General features: G+C 41.4%; 1 protein-coding gene across 1 annotated transcript in view; it reads left to right on the top strand.

The window, feature by feature from the left end:
- Nucleotides 1-22,992, top strand: part of LOC122541193 (zinc finger protein 184-like) — a 143,634-nt gene that overhangs the window by 109,889 nt on the left and 10,753 nt on the right. The window contains exon 5 of the mRNA XM_043677820.1: nucleotides 3,091-4,369. Coding sequence (XP_043533755.1) covers nucleotides 3,091-3,537 — 447 coding nt within the window. The 3' untranslated portion in view covers nucleotides 3,538-4,369. The remainder of the gene's footprint in view (nucleotides 1-3,090; nucleotides 4,370-22,992) is intronic.

The raw sequence follows: 22,992 nt of genomic DNA, 5'->3' as shown, positions 1-22,992 counted from the left end.
ACATAGACCATGACATCTGGCTATTCACTCTTCCCCTTCAAAATGCCCTGAAGCAGTTTTGTGATTTGTTGACCATGGCACCTGAAAGGCAATATATTGTCCTTGAGTTGGATTTACAGCTGCAGAAGTGCCTGTCTACTCCCTTTTTTTAACCCCCCACCATTATTGCTCTTTCACACTTCTTCCTTACAGCCCCACACCTGAGCAGCTGGACTACCCACAATGTCTTGGACTTGGCTCTAGTTGGCCTCCACAGAGGAAACATCACACTCACCATTTTCCAAGGCAGAGATACAACCTGCAAGTCAGATACATTTGGGGGATTCCTTCACTACCTGCCTGATCCCCTTCTTCCATCTAGCAGCCACCCATTCCCTCTCTGTCTGCATTAGCTTGCCTACTAGCTAACCACATCCTGAAATGTGCTATCCACAAACCTCTTAGCCTTATGAATGTACCGTAGGGCCCTCAGCTGTGACTCAACATCCAAAGCCCAGAGCTTGAATTTCTCCAGCCTGTTCATCCAGACCACCAGGAGTATCTGGGATTTCCCACATAGTGCAGGATGTGCAAACCATGGGCCTGAGCTCCCCAGACATAATTCAACTAAAGATCATGTGGATGTTTAGTTGAGTTTTTATTTTACACTTATTCCTTCTTAAGTGTAAACTAGAAAAATCTGATTTTGTGAATCTTGCTCAGGTTCATCACTGCTCTTTCTGCTTCTCTGCAAAGAGCTTCACTTGATCCACCCACTCCTCTCCCAGCTGACTGCTTGTTACAGGGCCTTCACCTCGCCTGTTCCACTCCATGTGCTGAGGATAAAGAAGTGGACATACTGTATGTTATTGTTTACTGTAAGGGAAACTGAATTCAAAAGTAGGGAAAATGTGCTTCAATTATGCAGGGCATTCGTGTGACCACATTTAGAGTATTGCATTCAGTATTAGTCTCCTTATTTAGGGAAGGATGTAAATGCATTGGAAGTAGTTCAGAGAAGATTTACTTGACACATACCTGGAATAGGAACCTTGTCTGATGAAGAAAGGTTGGATAGGCTTGTACCTCCTGGAATTTAGAAGAGCAAAGGGTGACTTGATTAAAGCATATCAAAGCTTGAGGGGTCTTGGTGTGGTGAATGTTATCATCCCAGCTGATGGCAATACTGGTGATGGTGATGGCAGGTCAAATCCCAGTTTGAAATTTAGCCTGAGAAACCATTTGTCTTCTTTTTGCCTTTTGTTTACAATGATGGTCAGTCACTGAACATCATCACAAGAGGCTGCCAATATACTTTTATCAAAGGAACATCAAAGTTTATTACATGAAAGGAGAAAACTCTATTAATATTACACGACATAAGAACTAGTTGGAACAGTCTTATTACTGGTATCAAAAAGGAACATTTACTTTGTTTATCCTTGCAATCTTCCAACAAATAGTCAAACTTCAGTGAAGGGTCAAGCCAATTCCATTTTAAAAGTTCATTGTTCAATGAACTGCACTTGGTTTATTTTCAACAAGCATCTGCATTCACTCACTGCTGTCTTCTTTTCTTTCTTAAACAAGTTGTTACCTTAGTTCACTTACTCCTTAACATGTGTTCCTTAAACTCACGCATTTACAGTCTTGAACCCTTATGTTTCAGGAACCTTGCTCTTACTAAAGTATAAACCAAACACAGAATGTTTTCTTGTGTGCCTGATTGTTGTGGAGACTGCTAAACTGTCCTGCTGATGGTACGAGACTATTCTCTCTGACTGGCCTGCTTCTCTCTCTGAAATGAACCTGTACATTCACTGATGTTATGGGTGGCTCTGTCTGTCTTTTTAAAATGAAACTTGTTTCTGTCACTGTCTGCTTCTGTCAGAGGATAATGTCTTCCTTCTTGCGTCTATCCTTGTTTTCCGAAGCACTGACTATTCACCCAAGAGAATTCTTTTTAAAACTTACTTAAGTACAAGTAAATGAGCTCCAAACAATCCATCACCACTTGCTGAACTCATAATCTAAAATGAACCTAGAATTATACTTTTTTCCTTTCTGAACACACACACTATAGACCTGCAAATGAAACTTAAAGCTATCCATAGTTCTATCCACATTAGAACCCAAGATTCCAAGTGAAAATAATATTATATTATGAACCATCTCTTCCTAGAACCAGGGAGAGCTGTTTCAAATTTAAGGAGCTACTAATTCAAAATCTTCATCAAAATAACAGTTCGGAGTGTTTTTTATTCTTAACACATACTTTACGCATCAATTGGTATTCATCAGCATAACACAAGCTTATAGTGAATTGACAGCCTGTTTTACACTCCACCTGACTTTTCCATTGCCCTCACAGCACCTGGAAGATGGGGATCTGTGCGGAGGAAGAAAGTAGCCAGATTGTCTGCTTCTGGTCACTATTCAGTGTCCCTGCTGGAAACCGGATGTGTGACAGTCAAGTGAGGGAATAGAAAGGACTTATATCTGATTCCTCCCTACGTAGGGGGAATAGTTACTCACTGTGGAACAGTCTGTAACTGAGATTTCAACCCTTTTAGCAAAGGAGGAGAGGGAATTGGAAGAAATCATGTTTCCTTTTCCTGTTTTACAGAAGGATTGCATCATATGACACCAGAGAATACAGAGGATAGATGCCACAGATTGATCCTGACTATCACTCAAAGAACAACTGCACAACGGTGGGAAGATATTCAATCCCTTCACGGCATTGCTCAACACAGACAAGATTGGGCCGCAAAACCATCATTTGGAAATTGTTTGGGTCAGGGGAGTTTTGACATATCATCAGATCTATAACTGGTCAGTGGTGTGCAGTCTTCCATCAGAACCAACCTTTCTGAAGGTTTGGCTGTGGGTGATCGGTCAGGGTGAGGCTGGGAAGAAATGTGAGTGGCTCCAAATGTAGTCAGAGCTTCAATCATTCAGTGAGCCTCATGAACCGCTGATTCATTCCTCCAGGTGAGAGGCTAGTTAAGTGTGGGTTTTGTGAGGGGGACTCCACAGGGTTATAAGCTCCTCCAACATGCTCAGAAGACCTTCTAACACACAAGGGGTATCTGTTAAAACCACTGTTAGTACAAGGGCAGATACATGGAAAATAAACCCTTCAAGTGTGAAATTTGTGGAAAAGCTCTTGTGACATCTTCCAGTCTTTTGATGCATCAGAGGATTCACACAAGGGAGAAACCATTTAGATGTGAGATGTGTGATGCAGCTTTCATCCAATCCTCAGATCTCCTGAAGCACCAGCGTATTCACACAGGGGAGAAGCCATTCACCTGTGAGGTGTGTGACAAATCATTCTTGCAGTCATCGAGCCTCCGTAGGCACCAACGCATTCACACAGGGGAGAAATCATTTATGTGCAACTTGTGCAACAAATCATTCACATGGTCTTCAGACCTTCGTGTACATCAACGTATTCACACAGGGGAGAAACCGTTCATATGTGAGGTGTGTGATAAATCATTCTCAGACTCATCACATCTCCGCAGACACCAACGCCTTCACAGAGGGGATTAAACCTTCAAGTGTGAGCTTCCGTGATGTGTTTGGCCCGTTGAAACACCAGACAATTCACACATGGAAGAAGCTCTTCAGATGTAATATTTTCATCAAGGCTGTCACACATTCTCATAAGAGATTCATTGAGTACAGAGATGCCTTTGGCCTATTGTGGCCAAAGAGTAAAAAAGAACCCATCACCTATCTGCACTAATCTCACTGTCCAGCAATATCCTAATCAGCTCCACACTGCTAAGCAACATTTTGGATCTGAAATGTATGACAAGACCTTCATATGTTCAGTGTGCCTCCTGGTCCATCTTTGCACTTACACAGGACAAAAACCCTATCAATGTGAGTTCTATAATTAAACCATCAGACAGTTATTGAACCTTTTGGAACATCCGTAATGTCGCAAAGGAACTGCCAACGAAGTCCTAGCCCTGTCTGTCCTCAGAGTGTTTATCTGTACCCAGTCTCACTGTGCAGGGTGTTCAGTGGGACTGGGACACAGAACAAGAAGCAGCTTTCACTCCCATCAAACAACTAGTGATGACATCACCAGTGCTGAGGGATTATGATGTAACAATGGAGTCACCCTGCAGTGTGATGTCAGTGAAACAGGACTTGGAGTAACCCCCAGGCAGTGAGGACAACCCGTTGTGTTTGTATCCAGAGGGTTTACACAAACTGAACAACACTAAACACAAATGGAGAAAGAGAGACTGGATATTGTATTTAATTGTGAGTACTTTAGGCACCTGTTTGGGACAGAGAAAGTATGGTGCAGTCTGATCAATTCAGCTCATCTTTCTCAAACCACTTGCATCCTCTCCAAAGTGGTTGTAAGGTATGTTACTTCACTTGCAGAGATATATCTTGGAGGTGAAGACCTGAACACTTTAAAAGTTGTTTGTGCAATGCTGTGTATGGATATAGAGAATTGGAACAGATTAGAGAGAACAAACAAGTCAAGTCAAGTCAAGTAGATAGAGTTAGGATATGGATCAACCATGATCTAGTTGAATACTGTAATGTGTTTAAAGAATTATTCTAGTTCCTACATCCCTTAAATTTCTCTCGATTGCTCTCCACCCTTATCTCCAAACAAAATTGGTCAGTGTCATCTTCATCAATCACCAGCTGAGCTTCTGACCCCATACCCTCTCTTTCACAAAGAGACACTCTGCCTCTGTAACATCCACCATTTCCAACATCTCCCCATTCAACACTAGTCTGAAATCCTGACCCATGCTGTTGTTGTTTCCAGACCAGACCATTCAATGCTCTCCTGCACAGCTTCCTATCTTCTCCATAAACATCAGCTCAGCTAAAACTCCGTGCTCTCTATCCTGACTCACACACCTATTACCCCTGTGCTCACTAACATACACTGGTTCCTGGTCTCCTAATGTCCCAATTTAAAATTCTCAGATCCCATAAATTTCTCCATAGCCTTACCCTCTCCTGACTGTCACCTCCAGCCCCATTTCCTTCTGAAATCTCCTCCTATTTAGTACATCTGCACCACTTCCTTCACTTTATTGATGATTGTGTCTTCAGTTTCCATGCTCCATACTCATTAACTCTCTCATCCAAAGTCACATCCTCCTTCTTCAATTCCACCTTTTTACCCCGAAGTTTGCAAATTTCTGCCATAGGTCTTCAGGATGTGCCACTGGCTGGTGGGTTCAAGAGGCTAGGGTTTGCTTCTGGCTCCCTCCTTTGTGCCACATCATTAAAATGTCATACATTCTGAATGAATGATGAAGAAACAGAGGAACTGAAGTCAGAGTCAGATCAGCCATGATTTTATTGAGTGGTGCAACAGGCTCAAAAAGCCAAATGGCCCATACCTGCTCCGAAACCAAATCCTCCCCAGTCTTGAGGTTAATGCAAAATGCTTCAAGGAATATGTTTAACTTTCAAATCAACTATCAACATTGATTTATTGGAGTTTTGCTTGAACACACATGGATTTGGCTTCAAGAAGGACAGTAACATTTGTTAGATGTTCCTCCCACTGTATCTGGTGGATTTGGCAGACGTATTGCTGATAGTATTTCTGCACTGCAGCTTTTTGCCTCTGATACACAGTCTAGGTCTCATTGCAGTACAGGAATGGATGGCAATAACTGCTCTGTACACCAGGAATTTTGTGAACTTTCAGAAGTCTTCCTTTAAATTCTTTCATCACGTGTGAGATGTGCTGGCAAGGCCAGCATTTGTTGTTCATCTGTGTTTGCTCTTGACACTTTTGAACCCTTCCAATCAAACCCATCCTATTGTAATTTGTAGAAGACTGATCTGGTGCTGGATCTCCTTGTGGGCTTTTGAAGGAGGAGGCTGTCAATGTCTGGGAAGCGTTCAACGTACTTCAGAATCTTCCACTTTGAGAGGTGGAATGTATGGGTGGCCAGGTGGTGATTGAAATGAGGTTTGTTTTGGTAACATTCAAGGACAGGTTCGAGCGTCCAGTGGTTTGTCATTTTCATTCTCCATCTTGCTCATACGCTGACCTGTCTGTGTTCCAGCAACACTAACAGCAAGCATGAGGAACAATATCACATCTTTTAACTCAACATTTGACAGCCTTTTGCACTCAACGTTGACAGCCACAACTTTAGATCATAACCTCACCCTTTTTCTTATTTGTGTTTTTGTTACTTTGTATTTAGCTGGATTGGTCTTGTCTCATTTCTTTCTTTTCGCCTTCATGTTAAATGGCTGCTAATGTAGACAAATCATCTGCACAAAAGCTTTGTTTCTTTACTGTGCCCATCATTATGCTCTGTGCTTATTGCATCTTTTAATAGTCAGTCCGAGAATGAGAAACCTGAGTGAGAAACAACTGTGTTTAACTTAAATAAATGGAGTTACATGAAACAAAGATGTAGATGGCTAAAGTGAACTGGGTGGATAGATTAGCAGGAATGACTGTGAGCAAGCAGTGGCAGACATTTAAGGGGGTAAATCATGACTGTCAACAAAAGTAATTCCAGGAATGATGAAAGACTGTGAGAGAGGGATCAACCAAGCATCACTAACCAAGGAAGTTAAGGGGAGCATTAAATTAACAGAAAATGTATATAGGAGGCCAAAGTCAGTGATAGTGCTGAAGACTAGAATAATTTCAGAACCCAGGAAAGGAAGACTAAAAGAAATCAAGACTGAGAAAATAATCTGCAAAGAAAAACTAGAGAGGAATATAAGAACTGATAGTAAGAACTTCTTTGAATATATAAAAAGAAAGGTCAAATGGACATAAGTCACTAAAAAAATGAAGCTAGGCAGATGGTTGTGGAGAACAAGGAAATGGCAGAGACGTTAAACAGATATTTTGTATCTGTCTCTACTGTGGAAGATACTTCAAACATTCCATTCATATGAAAGATTACAGGGAAGGACCATTAATAAGTACCATTATCATCACCATCAATAAACTGATGGGGCTAAAGGCAGATAAATCACCTGGCCCTGATGGCTGTCATCTGAGGATTCTAAAAGAAATAGCCACAGAGATAGTAGATGCATTGGTTGCAGTTGTCCAAAAATCATTGATTCTGGAGAAATACCAGATAGTTTGGAAAACTATTAATTCAATCCCTATTCAAATATCTATTCTTCAAAAAAGGAAGAGAGGTCAATTAGCTATTATTGAAAAAGAGTTTACAGAGAGCTATTGATAGTTTAAGTAAGCAAGCAAACATGTTGGCAAATGGAATTTAATATGAGAAAATGTGAAGTTCATTTTGGAAGGGAGAACAAAATAGCAATATTATTTAAATGGAGAGAAACTGCAGAAAGCTGCAACACAAAGGGACTTGGAGGTACTTATTCATGAAACACAGGAAGCTAGCATCCAGGCACAGCCAGTAATCAGGAATGTTGGCCCTTATTTCAAGGGGGTTGGAGTATAACTGGTGCTGGTGAGACCACAGCTGGAGTGCTGTGAGCAGTTTTAGTCCCCTTATTTTAAGGAAAGGTATCATTTCATTGGAGGCAATTCAGAGAAAGTTCACTAGGATGATCCCCAGTATGGAAGGTTGTCTTATTAGGAAAGGCTAAACAGTTTGGAACTCTACTCAATTAAGTTCAGAAGAATGAGAGGTGATCTCATTGAAACAATATATGATTCTTAGGGGACTTGACAGGGTAAATACTGAGAGAATGCTTCCCCTCATATGAGAGTCTCGGCCCAGAGGAAATAGTCTTAGAATAAAGGGATGCCAATTTAAGACTGAAATGAGGAGGACATTTTTTCTCTCAGAGGATTGAGAGTCTTTGGAACTCCTTGCTACAGACAGCTGTAGGGGCAGAGTCTTTGTGTATATTTAAGTCTGAAATTGGTAGATTCTTGATCAATAGGGGAATCAAGGATGACAGAAATAGGACAGAAAAGTGGATGTAAGGAATGTTGGATCAGCCATGATCCTATTGAATTGTGAAGCAGGCTCAAAGGGCCAAATAGCCTACACTTGTTTCAATTTCTTAAGGTCTTAAGTCATTTGTTACTTAACATCTCCTAGCCTGCACACTAATCACAGACCTCCTCCTTTTTCTTCATGCCCTATTGCCCACTTCCAGGAACTTAAAAACTCTTACGTTCCTTTTTTTTTATCAAAGGTCATCAATGCATGGCACATTAAATCGATTTCATTCCACAGATACTGCTCAACCTGCTGAGGATTACAGCATCCTCTGTTTTTAGTGAAATTTAGGTTTCCAGCATTTGCAGCATTCTGCATTTGTCCCATCTCGAAACTATTTCGTACAGATAAGAGAGATCTTTGATGAGGTGAATACTATCACGTAGATTATAAATAGAATGGGGGCTATCACATAGCGTTGCTTGATACCAGTCAGAATTTTAAAATTTTCTACTCAGGACAATGAAAGTCGTAAAATAATTGCAGGATTGTTATGGTGATTTAACCCTTTTTCTTGCACCAAAATCAGCTTGAAGAAACACAATCTTTGGACAGCAAGTCCAGAATGTTTATTCAAAAGTAAACTATACTTAAACGTTATGTGTAGACTTTCCAGCTCTTTTGATGCTCTTTAAATCGGGGTTTGCTCATAGATGATGCAGTCTTCTCTCTCTCTCTGGTCTGACATTTTTGTGCCACATGGAGAAGCTTTATTTGTCCTCCATGCAGAGTTTTACGTCCCGTGGCATCTATTGTTTCAGCATGAAGAGGCTTCACCAGTATCTGGTTTAACTCCGTTCGGACCTTCATACCACTTCACAGGCAGAGCCAAACGCCTGATCATTAGTTCTGAATTAATTAATTAGCCTGATTTAATTGTATTTTAGTAACAATTTGCCACACAGATGTCTTATCAGTTCAGTGAACTAGTCCTATTCATGCTGCCCAAGACCCTATATCACTTGCACTTTTTAAAAAAAATGACAAGGCAGTGGCTCAAATTACAAAACAAGGACAGGAACCACAATAAACCAGCTTTGACCTAACACTAGGACAGTGGCAAATTGTGATGTGAAGGTATTCTCAAATCACTTATCTTACTGACAGTAGACCAGTTAAAGGTATAATAGTTAAAATTACCTGGTAAGTCAAAAGGACTGAAATACTATAGATGCGATGAGCATCTACAATCGGAACTTTAGATGGAGGGTTAGAACTGCAAACTGAACATTGCTTTATTACCCACCTAGAGTGAGAATAAGCTGAGAATACAGCTGGAGTTTCATGACAAGAAAGAGGGAGAGAGGTTTTCCAGCTCCAAAACATTGGAACTGGGATTACAGCTACAGAAAGAAATTGTGATGGAAAGTGCTTGGTAAAACTGACTCCTTCCCCAGTAACAGTCTCCCTTTCACAGAACTAAACCTTGAGACTCTTAAATATGTGAAGTTGTGCCCAAATTTTCAAAGGATGAGGTGGAATCCTTTCTCACCACCTTTAGAAGGCAGTGGAATAAGAACATAAGTTAATTGGAAAAATTCAAAAGGCTCAATCCATGTTGACCCCTGCAGTGACCCCTGAATATGAACAGACAGAAGCTACTGTGCTTATTACATGTGAGCTGGACCAAGAGACAATGTCAGCAATTCATGAATGCTTAAAAGGAACTCGTGCAACTGTCTGGAGTTTGAAAGATGACCACTGGGTCTCTAAGTTAGACAGCCACTCCAATTGTCTGTGCACAATGGTCAGTGTATTAATGCATTAACTGCCATTTTTGGAAAGTCATTGTTGTTCACTGACCTTGGAAATCCACCAAGAAAATAAATGATGAGAGAGAATGTGTGCCCCTATGTTAATTTATGGGAGCAGATATTACTGAAGGAATTTAAAACTTGCCTATGCCCAGTCAGAGAATGTTTTTGAAGGAGAAGAGAGACCTCACAGCTAGGGGTTCAGTCATTGCAGCATACAGCTACAACTCCCTGCCATAGACCTGTAAACCCTTGCAGATCCTCTCTCATCCATTCCCATCAGCATTGGAAAGATAAGCAGGGTAAGATTGATAGGGAAAATCCTATTCCCTCCTCTAGCTTGCAAGGAGACCACTGTGCTAGACCACCTCAGAGCTAGTGTGTATCCTCATTACAATAAAATAGACTACTTTGAGCACTCAAAGCTAAAAGATATGCCATGGGTCTTGTAGGATTTAGCAGGATCATAGTATCATAGAATCCTTATAATGTGGAAGTAGGCCATTCGGCCCATTGAGTCCACACTAATCCTCTAAACAACATCCTACCCAGACCCACCCTGTCCCTGTAACTCTGCATTTCCCATGGCTAATCCAGTATCTTGCATGTCCCAGGACAATTTGGGTAATTTAGCATGGCCAGTCCACCTAACCTGCACATCTGGACTGTAGGAGGAAACCGGAGCACCCGGAGGAAACCCACTCAGATCAGTCTGGAGAGAGACGTTTCAGCAGGGGACATAGCAAAACTAACAAGGACCTGACTGCAGAGTCCCACAGGATGGCTTACCTGCCACTCAGGAAATTCTTCCCTGTGTATGTGCAAGAATGCTATCGGAGCTTTGTCTTCACAGGGACAGTGCCCCAGAATCCCTCTCAGAAAGACAGCCCAGATCAGGGCACTGTGTGAGAGACCTCTCCATTGACAGTGAGGTTTCAGTTATTGTAAGAATCATTCCAGAGCTCCTGTAAACAGGGATGGAATTCCACTTGGGAATTACCCGAGTGGAAACTGAGTTGTAACTCCCAACAACTCAGGCCAGACAAGCACCCCAAGGGAGACTTTGTAGGGATTGATGGAGGCCCAATCAGAGCTGCCCAAAGGAAATAGTGAAAAGAGAGAGTGCACAGAATTTTTTCTTTTTATTCACTTGTGGGACGTGGGCATCACTGGCTGGCCAGCATTTATTGACCATCCTTAGTTGCCCTTGGTGAACTGTCTTCTTGAACCACTGCAGTCCACAAGGCCCTTAGGGATGGAATTCCAAGATTTTGACCCAGTGACAATGAAGGAACAGTGATAAATTTCCAAGTCAGGATGGTGAGTGGCTTGGAGAGGAACTTGCAGGGGGTGGTGTTCCCATGTATCTGGTGCACTTGTCCTTCTAGATAGAACTGGACTTGGGTTGAGAAGGTTCTGTCTTAGGATCTTTGGTGAATTTCTGCAGTGTGTGCTGCTACTGAACATCAATGATGAATGGAGTGGATGCTTGTGGATGTGGTGCCAGTCAAGTGGGCTGCTTTGTCATAGGTAGTGTCAAGCTTCTTGCATGTTGTTGGAGCTGCACCCATCCAGGCAAGTAGGAGTATTCCATCATATTCCTTGCAGACAGGCTTTGGGAAATCAGGAGGTGAGTCACTTGCCATAGTCTTCGTAGCATCTTATCTGTTCTTATGTGGCATGTCTAGGTGAGCTTCTTGTTATGGTAACTCTAAGGATGTTGATCGTGGGGACTTTAGTGATGTTCTCACTATTGAATATCAAACGGTGAAGGTTAGATTGTCTTTTATTGGTGATGGTCATAGACTGGCATTTCTGTGGCATGAATGTTAGTTGCCACTTGTCAGTCCAAGCCTGAATGTTGTCCAGAGCTTGTTGCATTTGAACATGGACTGCTTCAGTGTCTGGTGCTGTACATTGTGCAATCATCGATGAACGCCCCCACCTCTGACCTTATGATGCAGGGAAGGTCATTGCTGAAGCAGCTGAAGATGGTTGGGCCTAGGACATTACCCTGAGGAACTCATGCAAAGATGTCCTGAAGCTGAGATGACTGATCTCCAACAACCATAACTATCGTTCTCTGTGCCAGCTGTGACTTCAACCAGTGGAGAATTTGCTCCCTGATACCCACTGATTCTAACTTTACTAGGGGTCCTTATTGCCACACTCCGTTAAATGCAGCCTTGCTGTCAAGAGCTATCACTCTCAGATAAAAGGGACAGAAAGTGGCTCCGGACCTCCAGAAAAGCGGGAGCCCAGAATGAACTATAACAACAAGGTTCTACAAAAACGCAGAAGGGCTGAACAAAATTGAGAAAGAACAACTGAAGACTCTCTGAACACTAAACACTAAGGGAGTAAGTCTTAAGTCTAACTGGGCAGATCTATAGTCAAGGTAAACAAGAGCCAGGGCAAGGCATCCCACCCACCCTCATACAGTGGGTGGGTTGGATGCCTTGCCCAGTCAGTCAAAAGACTGTCAAGTTGCTAAAACAAACACAGCAAGAGATTGAGGGAGAGCTAGTCAAAAGGGGTTAGTAGAGTCAGTTCTCTCCAGGATTTTCTAGAGACGAGAAACCTAGCAGATTGGTGTAGATGTGAAGAAACTTACCCCTATTGCTGGCTAAGCAGAGAATCACACTGACCACAAGTGTTTTCCTCAGTTAACAAGGGATTCAGGGAGCCCCTCACACAGACAAGAGAACATCGAGGGAGATGCTTCACCCAGTCAAAAATCTGCAGTGTAGTACTGTGGAGTAGAGAGATACTTACCGGAGGGCAGTAGAACCACCACAAGGTTACTCAGATCAAGCAGGATATTTTTAACTCCAGTATAGGTGAGGTCCAGAGGACCTAGAGCTTTCCTAATACATTGAATCAGTTTAATCATGTACCCTTTTAGCCTCAAAAACAAAATACAAGAAGGACTGTCATTACTCTGCTTCTTTTGTATATGTTATCTTTATTTGTTCTTTTCTATGGAATGATTGAGAGAATAATTGTAGCTTCCTTGATTTTTTTTCTCTTCTCAAATATGTAAAAAGAAAGGGCTAGAATTATTTTTATCAAGGATGAAAGCATGTCATGGTTAGAGGACATGAAGAGAAATTGCAAAGTAAAAATGAATTCTCTCCTTTATTTTCATGTTTCAATAATATTTCTTCTAAAAATGGACAAGTTTGCTTGATTCATAAATGGCCAATGCTGATCACATGATTGTATTTCAGGAGCTTCTGAAGCCCCAGCATTGTACAGACATTCCAGCAAAAGCTGACTCAAAGAATTTGGAGACATGTCATTAGCTTCCACCCATCTCTGCACAAGGAAAGACATTATAATCCATTATGCTAAAATGTACATGAATGCTTTTGGTTACCTTATCACCTCACCACGGAAAATGTGGTGGAGGAGATCAAGCTACAGGAACATAATTGAAGTCAGTAATAGAGCCAGATGCAGCCATCAGGATTCAAATCTGCAGGGGAAACCCCAATGATTTATAATCCATTGCCTTAACTACTCAGCAACAAGTACCAGCAGTTGTCTGAACAACCTTCAGATTAGACACCAAGATAGGTGCTCAGCATCTGAATACTTGTCTTTATCACATGACTGAAATCTGAACTTTTTGAATTGTTTAAATAGACAGTTAACACTCTCAGTCAGCTTCTGTTTGACCTCCAGAAGGAAAGCTAGACTCCAAGCTGAATTGGTTACTTGTCTCAGATTCTTTATCTCTATCTTTGGCTGGAAAGACACTGATACTTTCCATGCAGGAAGGAAAGCTGCTGTTCCCAGCTCTCCAAAAACTGAATAATTTGGGGTTGCTATTGTGCTATAATAAAGTTGCATTTCTTCATTCCCTTCTGATGTGATTTTTCTTCCCTTTCAATTAATTATTTTTCTTCTGTTGCCATATAATCATGTATACTTGATTTTATGATTGTTATTGAATAATGATCATAAAAATAACACAACGTTGTTGTTTCAACAACTTAGTGGGTGTCATTGATCCCTGTTATGTTTAAAGTTTCTGAACCTAAGTGAGACTTAACAGAGATCTTCACCATTAAGAACAGCTTGGAGCACAGAGACTAACATGGGTGAATCTATAGAGAAATACCTTAGGGATCAGCTATTGCTGAAAGAAGTGTGGTTTTGACTCATTGAGAAGTCATAAATACAGTCTTTGAGGTAGAGATTGGATGTGGGCGGGGCAATAGTGTGTAAACCAATGTTATTAAAAGCACACATTCCGAAGAAGGTCACTGGACTCAAAATGTTAACTCTGTTTTCTGTCCACAGATGCTGGACAAACTGAACAGCTCTGGCAGCATATGTGGAGAGAGAGCGAAACAGAATACATATTCTGAGTCCGATGTGGCTCGACCTCAGAACTGAAATTCAGAACTAAGAATAAGTAGGAGGAGGTAGATGATAAATGAAAGATGAGAAGAGGAGAAGGTAATTTAGGTTACTTTCACAGTAAATCAGAAACAGAAGGGACAGAAAGCTAGTTTACAGTTGTACACTTTAATTGACTCATGAGAGTCAGTGCCTCCTGAGTTTCAGGAAACAATAACACAGATAGGAAAGTAGTTGTTTGACACCAAAAATTAAGGTTAGAAATGAGAGATTGCACACCACGACCTCAAGTATAATTTCCCTCAGAAAGCAAAGGCAGATCAGACTATAATAGTTTCCTCCGTAGAGCACGGGTTATTGAGACCAGGAGCCTCTTATGTCTTATTAGGCAAGGTGGCAGACTTGATCACAGTCAGAACTCCTCAAAAAAGGTGTCTCTGTGCTGGACATATCAAACAGATTTTGGTCAATAACTTTATGTTGAGAAGACTGATACAAAGTAGTCTTTAGTGTTAATGGTCAACAGAACTTGGACATGTGTCTCACAGGGTTTTAACAATCATCCCTATGTATTTCATCAATGTATGACAAACCAATTGAAGATGGAGGACCAGATCACTCCTCGTGAGTTCATATTCCAGATACAAATACACATGGAACTAAGGTGAGTTAATAACTGATTTGGCAACAGAATTTAATACTGCAGCTTCAGTAGTGATGAGCATTGGTCTGACCACACTGAATGATGCAATTAAAAAGCTAAAAACATAATAAAAATATTCTCTGGGAAGAGTACATCAATCAGGTCATTCAAATGCAGGAAGATGAGATAATCCTGGAAGAAATAGAGAGTGAATTAGACAGTCATGTAAAACAAATGAATGTGTTAATAAGAAAGGCTGTAATGCCATTAGAAGCAGCTCAATTTTATCCTTGTGTTATGTATAGAATCCCTACAGTGTGGAAACAGGTCCTTTGGCCCAACAGGTCCACCGAGCATCCAAAGAGTAACCCACCCAGACCCATTCCCCCTATCCTATATTTACCCATGACTAATGCACCTAAGCTACACATCTCTGAACACTATATTGCAATTTAGCATGGCCAATTCACCTAACCTGCACATCTTTGGACTGGGAAGAAACCAGAGCACCTGGAGGAAACTCACGCAGACTCCACACAGTCTGTCACCTAAGGCTGGAATAGAACCCGGGTCCTGGCACTGTGAGGCAGCAGCGCTAACCAGTGTGCCAGGAGCAATATATGGATTTATTCAAACACATGTCAATCATACAATGGAAGCTCTCAGAGCTGGCTTAAAGCTGACACAGACTATAGGCCAAAGAGAGGGGGAGGAAATACTGTGTCGCCCCCATAGAAAAGGAATATATTGCAGATACAAAAACTTGTTTTTTTGATAATCTGTTTTATCCCAGAAACACCTGTCAAAATCAATGATCAGGATTTGATGAATGTTTACAATATCACAGAAATGATTAAAAATGGAGTGAAAGCGCAGCTTTGGGAATGGGCGAAAAAATTATTTTACTGTTCTACGGCTTCCAAAACAACTGAAGGAATTGCAAACAGCAGTGCTAAATCCCGGAAAGTTTATTTCTGTGTTCAGCAACATAACAGAAATTTAATATAAATGGTTAAAATAGTATATTCTAAACATAAAGAAAAATTTCTGTGGGAAAGACCAGTATCTGAGGTAAACGAAAAGAGTTATACATTGTATCAAATTAAAAGAAAAGGCATACTATTGTGCAAAGATGGATGGTAGTCCAGAAGATTGAACAGAACACAAAAAAATGTAAATATGAAAAAGTTAATGAGAAAAAGGATAGATCACCAAAGAAAGATAACTAGAAATATAAAAATGGAGAGTTGAAGTTTTTATAAATATATTTTAAAAAGAAGCATTAACAAGGTGAATGTTAGTCTCAGAGTCAGTGAGTTTGGGAGTTAATAATGGTTAATAAGGAGATAGCACATAAATAGAACAGATATTTTGCATTAGTCTTTATTACAGAGGATCCAAGTAAGGTCCCAGGATTAGCTCTAGGAAATCAATGGGAGAAAATTCAGGGAAATCACCATCACTAGGGATGTAGTACTGAGAAAGTTGTCAGAGAGTGGACTGACATGTCCCCTGGATCCTGATAGACTTAATCCTAGGATCTTAAAATAAGCAGCTAGTGAAATAGTTTAGACATCAGTTGTAATTTTCCAAAACCCCCAAGATTTGGGATCAGCCCCTTTAGATTGGAAGATAGCATAACCTTTTCAAAGTTTGTGAGAAGATTTGTAGCTCGGGTGCTCGTTGCTGTGGTTCTGTTCGCCGAGCTGGAAGTTTTCTCATCCACAAACTCCATCAACAAACACATAGACCTGGACCCAATATACCGGCCATTACAGCGGACAGCTGAAACTGACAACCGGAAGCAGCAGGGACAGGCCACTATAAATGCCGGAGGAAACAACACAGAAGTGCTTCACAGGAGGCTCCCAAGCACTGAGAATGTCACCTAGACAGGGGACGAAACATTTGCAACAAAAACTTCCAGCTCGGCGAACAGAACCACAGCAGTGTAACTTTTTATTCAAAAAGTGAGGAAGACAGGAAGTCGGTTAGATTGACATCTGTCATAGAAAATATGTTAGACGTTATTATGAAAAATGTCATAACAGGCACTGAGAAAAGTGCAAGGTAATCAAGCAGACTTTACACGGTTTTGTGAAATTGTTTTAAAGCTTTATTCATTTGTGGGATGTGGGTGTCTCTGGCTGGCTAGCATTTATTGTCTGTCCCTAGTTGCACTTGAGAAGGTGGTGGTGACACACCTTCTTGAATCACTGCAAACTACCTGCTGTGGGTTGCCCCACAATGCCATAAGGAAGGCAATTCTAGGTTTTTGACCCAGTGACAGTGATGGAACAGTGATATATTTCCAGAATGGTGAGTGGCTTGGAGGGGAACTTGAAGGTGGCGGTATTCCCATAATACCTGCTGCCCTTGTCCTTCTAGATGGAAGTGGTTGTGGGTTTGGAAGGTGTTGTTTGAGGATCTTTGGTGAATTTCTGCAGTGCAACATGAAAATGGAACACCCCGCCTGACTTCTCAACCAAAATCTTGATTAACCAATGTATTAGAGTTCTTTGAGGATTGTGGTTTAATGTAATGATGTTTGGGAGTGGGAAGCGTGGGGGATTAGATTAGATTAGATTACTTTACAGTGTGGAAACAGGCCCTTCGGCCCAACAAGTCCACACCGACCCGCCGAAGCGTAACCCACCCATACCCCTACATTTACCCCTTACCTAACACTACGGGCAATTTAGCATGGCCAATTCACCTGATGTGCACATCTTTGGACTGTGGGAGGAAACCGGAGCACCCGGAGGAAACCCACGCAGACACGGGGAGAATGTGCAAACTCCACACAGTCAGTCACCTGAGTCGGGAATTGAACCCAGGTCTCTGGCGCTGTGAGGCAGCAGTGCTAACCACTGTGCCACCTGCCGATGTGGAGAGGAGGTTTGATGAGTAATATATTTTGAAATAAAAACATAAAGTGCAGTTTTAGAAAGTATTTCAGATTTCCAGCATCCACAGTTCTTTGTATTATTTGAGGGTAATATTGTGTTGTGGAACATTTACTAAGCTAACAGGAAATTACATGGGTGTAAATGGGGAATTTTCTGGTTGGCAGTGTATAGCCACAGAAGGTAAGTAATGGAGCCATAATATTTTATAATTTATATAAATTACTTGGATGAAGATATTGAAAAAATGGTTGCTAAATTTGCTGATGACACAAAGAGGACAAAAGGATATCAATAGGTTAAGTGAGTGAGCTTAGATGTGACCAAATGAAGTGTAGTTTGGGAAAATGTGAAGTTGTCCACTTTGGCAGGAATTCTTCTTAAATGATGAGAAATTGCAGAATTCTGAGATGCAGAGGGATGCCGGTGTCCTCATGCATGAATCCCAAAAATTTGGAATGCAGAGAAACAGGTTAACGTTTCAAATCCAGCCTGACTCTTCTTTGAAACAGTCATATCTAACTTGAAACAGATGATGCCTGACTTGGTTACTTTCACCAGTATGCTCTCTTTATTTCAGATTTCCATCATCTGCAGTATTTTGCTTTCATATGAGATGTCTCAGGGACTCTTAGTTGAAAGGACGCTCTCCAGAGGCTTCAGCACTGAGGCAAACACTCTTGTTCAGTACTGAGGGAGTTCTACATTATCAGAGGTATCATTTTTCAGATGAGTTCAACCAAAGCACTGCCTGCCCTCTCAGGTCAAAAGTAGAGATCCCACAACATTTGGTCATAGGTGAGCAGGTGAGCTATTCCTGATGTCCTGGCCAATATGGACCCTACAGTTAATGCCACACAAACATCACATTTTAGAGTTATGATTATATATTGTGGCATTTTGTATGTATATTGTCTTCCATGTTTGTAACATGACAACACATAAAGAACCAGTAAAATTGTATCTTATGAGCTGTGAAAGTTGATATATAAATACAAGTCTTTCTTTTTTGGAAAAGTGTCCTTCCTGTGAGCAGAAAATGATAAAACCATTGATAGAGAAAGTAACCTGACCACCGTGATTTTGACCAATATAATCAATACTGTTGAGTCTTACTCTAGGATCTTAAGGTGTTTTAGTGGATATGAACATTCAATTCTGACAGATCAAAACGTTTTGGCTGAGATAAAAATTAATTTATGATGGGTTATATGTTGGGAGTATATAAAGAATTGATAAAACATTAGACCAAAAATGATTATACAAAATGCATCATACAAGATAAATCAAAGTTTGAGTCAAATGGAATAAAAATAACATGTCTAAAAGATCATTCTCATACATAATAAAGGTAATATAGGCTTGTTTGACCATAGGGCTCCTCTGTTATTAAAGAGGGTCAACTGGTGGTGGACCATCTGGAAAAGAAAATTCACAACTTTTCCTCCTTAAAACCAACTGAGTCTTTATGGAAGTTATGTTCCAGCTATACAGAGCTCTGTTTCGACCCTATCAGGAGAACTAAGTTCAGTTCTGCGCACGGCTCCTTAGGAAGAATATAATGGCCTTCCAGGAGTGCAACTTAGATTCACCAGAATGTTCCAGGTATAAAACAGTAAAATTATGAGGCCAGCTAACATTGACTGAACTTGCATTCTCTTGAATGGCAATTAGAGGGTAACCAGTTGATGTGTTTAAGATGAGTCTGTGGGGAGTTTGCACATTCTCCCCATGTCTGCGTGGGTTTCCGCAGAAAGCAGTTGGGTCTAATGGTCTGACTCTGTGTTAAAACTTGGAATGAAGACAAAAAATTGCTGAAAATCCTCAGCACATCAGGCAAAAGCTATCGAGAGGTACAGAATTAATGTTTCAGCTAGGAATTAACGTTTATCAATAACTACATTAGATTTAAGAGGGATGTCCCTCCCTCACTACTTTAACCGGATCCTCGCTTTCACTCGCAACAACCCATCTTCTCCCTATATTAGTACACTGCTCAAACTAACATTGCCAACTTTCTCAGTTTCCTCAACAGCAGGCTGTCACAACTGTTTTGTTGTCCAGTGTCCCAATGTTGGCGAGTCATTTATTTCATTTCGTGTTAACCTGCAGTCAATCTTGGAATCGCAGTCACTCCAATAAACATAGAGTTTAGACCAGAGTTGTGCTGGAAAAGCACAGCAGGTCTGGCAGCATTCGAGGAGCAGGAAAATCGACGTTTCCGGCAAAAGCCCTTCATCAGGAATTGCGCCAACAAATTCAGAGTCAGACCCCAGTCATTGTGTCACTGTCTGAGCACAACAGTCAAATTCACTCGACAATTCCAGGTATCACGCCAAGTTTCAGTCTCACTCAGTAAATCAGAGCCAATCCCCAAGAGCAGTCACATCTTATTCACCAGCTAAATCTCCATTCGCTCTCTCTCCGTTTCACTCATAATATTCCTCTCTTGTACGCATGTATTGATCCCACTAGCGCCCGTCATTACCGTCTTGGCTGTTATGGGTCTTCCACTTCTGATCTTGTCAAACACATCCGAGCATACACATCCCACACTGATGATATCAGTTTGAACGCTTCAGAGAATGAAGAACGCTATTCCCACACTGGAAATCTCTGTGAAATATTTACCAGGGGAACTGAGACAGCAGCTGCAATAAGTGAGGTTTTATTCAGATGGGACAATGACAAGTTTAAATCCCCACCTGATCTGCTGCTCAAAGTCACCTCCATTTCCCCGGTCAGTTTCCCAAGTTTCTGGAAACTCATGTTGCTCCAGAAATATTTGGATTGACTGTGAGAGACGTCAATCAGAGAGCCCACCCACTCTGCACATTGTCTCCTCTTCCACTTCCAGAGCTGGTTCACTTCCTATAGGGACAGAAAACCAAGTGAGGAGATGGTGAGTGAAGGAGCAGCTTTTATACAAATTGTATCCCATAATATCCACACCAATCTTCAGGCAGTCTGACTATCCTGTGGGCAGTCAGGGGTGGAAATGTCCCTTATGCTGTGTGAGAAGATCCAGCTGAGAGAGCTGTTTACTCGGTGCTTTGTGCTGAACTGTGTGACTGGAGCTGTGTGTTGGATATTGAGTGTGTTTATTGGAAGCATTTCCCTTTGATTTCCAGGCTGAATTTGTTGATGGTTCATTTCTGAATGTGAGAAGGTGAGGTGTCATTATCTGGGAGGTGCACTGAGTCTATAAGGATTCTTGCTGATTTTTTATTGTTAAGTTTTATTGTTAATGTGTGTGTGTGTTAGAAGTTGGTTCTTATCGACTGGGAATGATCAGTTCTCTATGTTGGGATCTGAAAGTTACCCATGTTTTCATCCGTCCAAGATCTCCCACCACCCTATCTTTGTAACCTTCTCAGAAAAATGCTTATGTTTCTCTCCAGCTTATCAACACCACCACATGCTCCAAAGCTGTTTTCAAATTTACTTCATTGTCTGTTAAGTGGTCACTTGTTGTAACATTGGAAATGTGACAACCAATGTGTGCACAGCAAGCTCCCACAAATGAGAATGATTTTTAAATCTGTTCGGCTTCAAAACGGTGCCATTGGAACTTTATGCCCACTTTAACCAAGGCTGAAGGAGCCTCTGTTTAACATCTCCTCTGAAAGTTAGTTGTGACAGAGCAGCATTTCTGATCCAGGGACAAGAATGATACCTCATGAGCTGAGGTTGTCATAGAGTCATGGAGATGTACAGCATGGAAACAGACCCTTCGGTCCATGCCGACCAGATATCCTAGCCCAATCTAGTCCCACCTGCCAGCACCCAGCCCATACTTTTCCAAACCCTTCCTATTCATATACCCATCCAGATGCCTTTTAAATGTTGCAATTGTACTAGCCTCCACCACATCCTGTGGCAACTCATTCCATACACGTACTCCACCCTCTGCGTGAAAACGTTGCCCCTTAGGTCTCTTTTATATCTTTCCCCTCTCACCCTAAACCTGTGCCCTCTAGTTCTGGACATCCCCATCCCAGGGAAAAGACTTTGTCTATTTATCCTATCAATGCCCCTCATGATTTTATAAACCTCTGGTCACCTCATCCTCCAACGTTCCAGGGAAAACAGCCCCAGCCTGTTCAGCCTCTCCCTGCAGCTCAAATCCTCCAACCCTGACAACATCCTTGTATGTCTTTTCTGAACCCTTTCAAGTTTCACAACATCTTTCCGATAGAAAGGAGACCAGAATTGCACGCAATATTCCAACAGTGGACGAACCAATGTCCTGTACAGCTGCAACATAACCTCCCAACCCCTGTACTCAGTACTCTGACCAATAAAGAAAAGCATACCTAACGCCTTCTTCACTATCCTATCTACCTGCAACTCCACTTTCAAGGAGCTGTGAACCTGCACTCCCGAGGACCTTACCATTAAGTGTATAAGTCCTGCTAAGATTTGCTTTCCCAAAATGCAGCACCTCGCATTTATCTAAATTAAACTCCATCTGACACTTCTCAGCCCATTGGCCCATCTGATCAAAATCCTGATGTAATCTGATGAAACCTTCATCGATGTCCACTACACCTCCAATTTTGGTGTCATCTGCAAACATACTAACTATACCTCTTTTATTCACATCCAAATCATTTATATAACAGATAAAATGTAGTGGACCCAGCACCGATCCTTGTGGCACACCACTGGTCACAGTCTGAAAAACAACCCTCCAATACCACTTTCTGTCTTCTAACTTTGAGCCAGTTCTGTATCCAAATGGCTAGTTCTCCCTGTATTCCATGAGATCTAAACTTGCTAATCAATCTCCCATGGGGACCCTTGTTGAATGCTTTACTGAAGTCCATATAGATCACCTCTACCGCTCTGCCCTCATCAATGTTCTTTGTTACTTCTTCAAAAAACTCAATCAAGTTTGTGAGACATGATGTGCCACGCACAAAGCCATGTTGACTATCCCTAATCAGTCCTTGCCTTTCCAAATACATGTAAATCCTGTCCCTCAGGAGCCCTCCAACAACATGCCCACAACCGATGTCAGGCTCAATGGTCTGTAGTTCCCTGGCTTGTCCTTATCAGCTTTCTTAAACAATGGCGCCACATTAGCCAACCTCCAGTCTTCCGGCACCTCACCTGTGACTATCAATGATACAAATAGCTCAGTAAGAGGCCCAGCAATCACTTCTGGAGCTTCCTACAGAGTTTTAGGATGCATCTGATCAAGTCCTGGGGATTTATCCACTTTTGTGCATTTCAAAACTTCCAGCACTTCCTCCTCTGTAATATGGACATTTTTCAAGATGTCACCATCTATTTCCCTATATTCTATATCTTCTATGTCCTTTTCCATAGTAACACTGATGCAAAATACTCATTTAGTATCTCTCCCC

Source organism: Chiloscyllium plagiosum, chromosome 37 (assembly GCF_004010195.1).
Source record: "Chiloscyllium plagiosum isolate BGI_BamShark_2017 chromosome 37, ASM401019v2, whole genome shotgun sequence".
NCBI classification, from domain to species: Eukaryota; Metazoa; Chordata; class Chondrichthyes; order Orectolobiformes; family Hemiscylliidae; genus Chiloscyllium; species Chiloscyllium plagiosum.
The sequence above is the reverse complement of the archived record's forward strand: the minus strand, read 5'-3'. Positions and strand labels throughout refer to the sequence as shown.